This window comes from Fulmarus glacialis, unplaced genomic scaffold, assembly GCF_000690835.1.
Source record: "Fulmarus glacialis isolate BGI_N327 unplaced genomic scaffold, ASM69083v1 scaffold6441, whole genome shotgun sequence".
Classification (NCBI taxonomy): Eukaryota; Metazoa; Chordata; class Aves; order Procellariiformes; family Procellariidae; genus Fulmarus; species Fulmarus glacialis.
In genome coordinates this window covers 21,301-23,407 of record NW_009193298.1, presented here as the reverse complement: position 1 = coordinate 23,407, position 2,107 = coordinate 21,301, and the positions used below count along the sequence as shown (strand labels likewise).

Genomic DNA, 2,107 nt, shown 5'->3' with positions numbered 1-2,107 from the left:
CCCTTTCCAGGCAGCAGTCCCCACGTCAGGTGTAGACGGCAGCAATCTCCTTGCCGTGGCTACCTGCCCATTGCCTGCCAAAACTGTGAGCAGAGAGAGAGGAGAGAAATAATCGCTTCAAGCAGAGCCAGCTCTGCAACGGCACAATTTAGGCATAAAATACAAAGGAGCCCAAGCAAAGTGCAACCGCAGCAGCAGGACGGAGCAGCGCAGGAGCAGAGGGGGGAGCATGCGGAGTCTCTCGTTATTTAAGCTCTATTTTATTGTCACTGCCTTCAGGTTTAACCCAACACACATGCAGGCTTGGCAGGGAGGTCCTGTTCTAGTTTCTGCCTGCCCTGGCTGAACCCCTGCTCCTCTCCCGGCACAGCAGCTTGCGGGAGGGTGATTTTTCCCTTCGCCCCGCGGCAGCAGGGCTGCGGAGCCTCTCCCGAGCAGTCCCCTCCCCGGCAGCGGGTGCCGAGCATCCCTCCTCCTTGCCAGCCGGGTGCTCAGCAGCTTGCTGTGGGGAGCTGCAGACCTCCCTCCGGCCTCCATGGGCCAGCCCAAGGAAAAAGCTGCTGTCATTAATGCTCAAAACACCGCCCTTGTTGACAGATCCACAGCTGCCAAAGCAAGCATCTGGCAGGTGCTCCGTTGCTTTTACGTCCTGGCTTTTACTTAACAGCTGCCTGGGTCTGGCACGTGCTGCAGCTCTAAAACAGCCTCGTCTAGGGGGAAAGCCTGGGGTCCTGGGAGGTTTTGACTCTTCCTTTCCCCCAAAACTGCTTTCAGCAGACACTTACCCACTATCCCGAAGGACAGCACAGTAGAGAGTACGAGTTTCATACTTGAGCAGGGAGTCAGGTGCCGAGGAGGGGGTGCAGCAGCCTTGGTCACAGACTGTCCCCTCCAAGTCTGTGATGGCTCTGGAACCGCTTTCTCCCCCTTTTATAGAGGAACAGCCCTGGCTGTGTTTGCAGAAGCAATGACCTAACACTGTTTGTCCTTCCTTGTTTCTCAATAGCTCCTAAATCGCCCCCCTCCCTGGGTCAGCCCATTTTTAGGAAGCCTTTCACTTTGGCACTGAACCCCTCCGCAGGCAGGAGTCAGAGCAGGGCAAGCTGCTTTTCATTTTACAAGGGGCTTCAGATGGAAAATTCCCAAGTTGTGACATTTGAATTCCCCTGCGGGCTGAAACGCCACAGGAGGGACTGTTTTCTTTGTGCTAGCCACCCCCTGCCTTGCTCAGCCTAATCTCAGAAAGTCCCTGCTGGATCCAGCCCTGAATTTTGCATGTTTGCCAGTAACTGCTGCTGTCATGCCCATTGCCCTTTGGCTTGCAGCACCCTGAGTGCCTGCCCGCTCCCTTGCGCTCCCCTGGCAATGGGTTAAAAGGCAGTAAATGTTCCTTACACATGATCTGGCAAGCTCCTTGCACAGGCAAAGAAAGTCAGTGGCAGCAACCAGACAGTTCGATAAGTGCCCTGCAGCCAGAAGGAAACATCACACTGCGCCTTTGTTAAGTTCTCGGGATGAACCTGGGAAGAAATGCTGAGATTAGCAGTCACCCTCCTCCCCCTCCTCTGCAAAACCTCTCCTTCCGATTGTATCACTCCTGATTTATCTCCCTGCAGCCAGGAACAGTGGGGCATGGCTAGGTTTATGAAGTTCTGCCTTCATGATGCTGACCCAGGCTCAATGTCCCAATCTTTGCTGCAGGCTACAAGACCAGCTTCAGGTTGACTTTGGCACATGCACAATAAATGAGAGTCCCTGGACCACATCAGCTAGCCCTGGTAGCATCCCTAGACAGCAGCTGCTAGGGCTGGTCCACCCACCGTGTCTACCCGAGACAAACTACAAGAGTGCTGTAGGAAGCCCAGCGGTGAGGTCCAGCTCCCAGGCTTGCTCTCAAGAGCACCAGCCTCCCTTTGTGATCTTCTGGATCCCCTGCTCAGGTCCTTCTGTCCCATAGCCTGCACCCTCCACACAGCAGTGCCATGGGCTTGCCCACAGCAGGCTCCTGGCTGAGGTTGGCTGGAAGCACCCTGGGTTGGCTATTCTCCCTCCTCCCAGCTGGCTGAGGACACAGCAACCTGCAGGTGGGTGGTCGTGGCCCGAGGGG

At 55.8% G+C, this 2,107-nt stretch overlaps 1 protein-coding gene across 1 annotated transcript in view; it reads right to left on the bottom strand.

The window, feature by feature from the left end:
- LOC104083772 (ovotransferrin-like) overlaps positions 1 to 1,129 on the bottom strand; it is a 15,031-nt gene extending 13,902 nt beyond the window's left edge. The window contains exon 1 of the mRNA XM_009587388.1: positions 786 to 1,129. Within this exon, the coding sequence (XP_009585683.1) occupies positions 786 to 828 (43 nt within the window). The 5' untranslated portion in view covers positions 829 to 1,129. The remainder of the gene's footprint in view (positions 1 to 785) is intronic.
- Between the last annotated feature and the right edge of the window lie 978 nt (positions 1,130 to 2,107).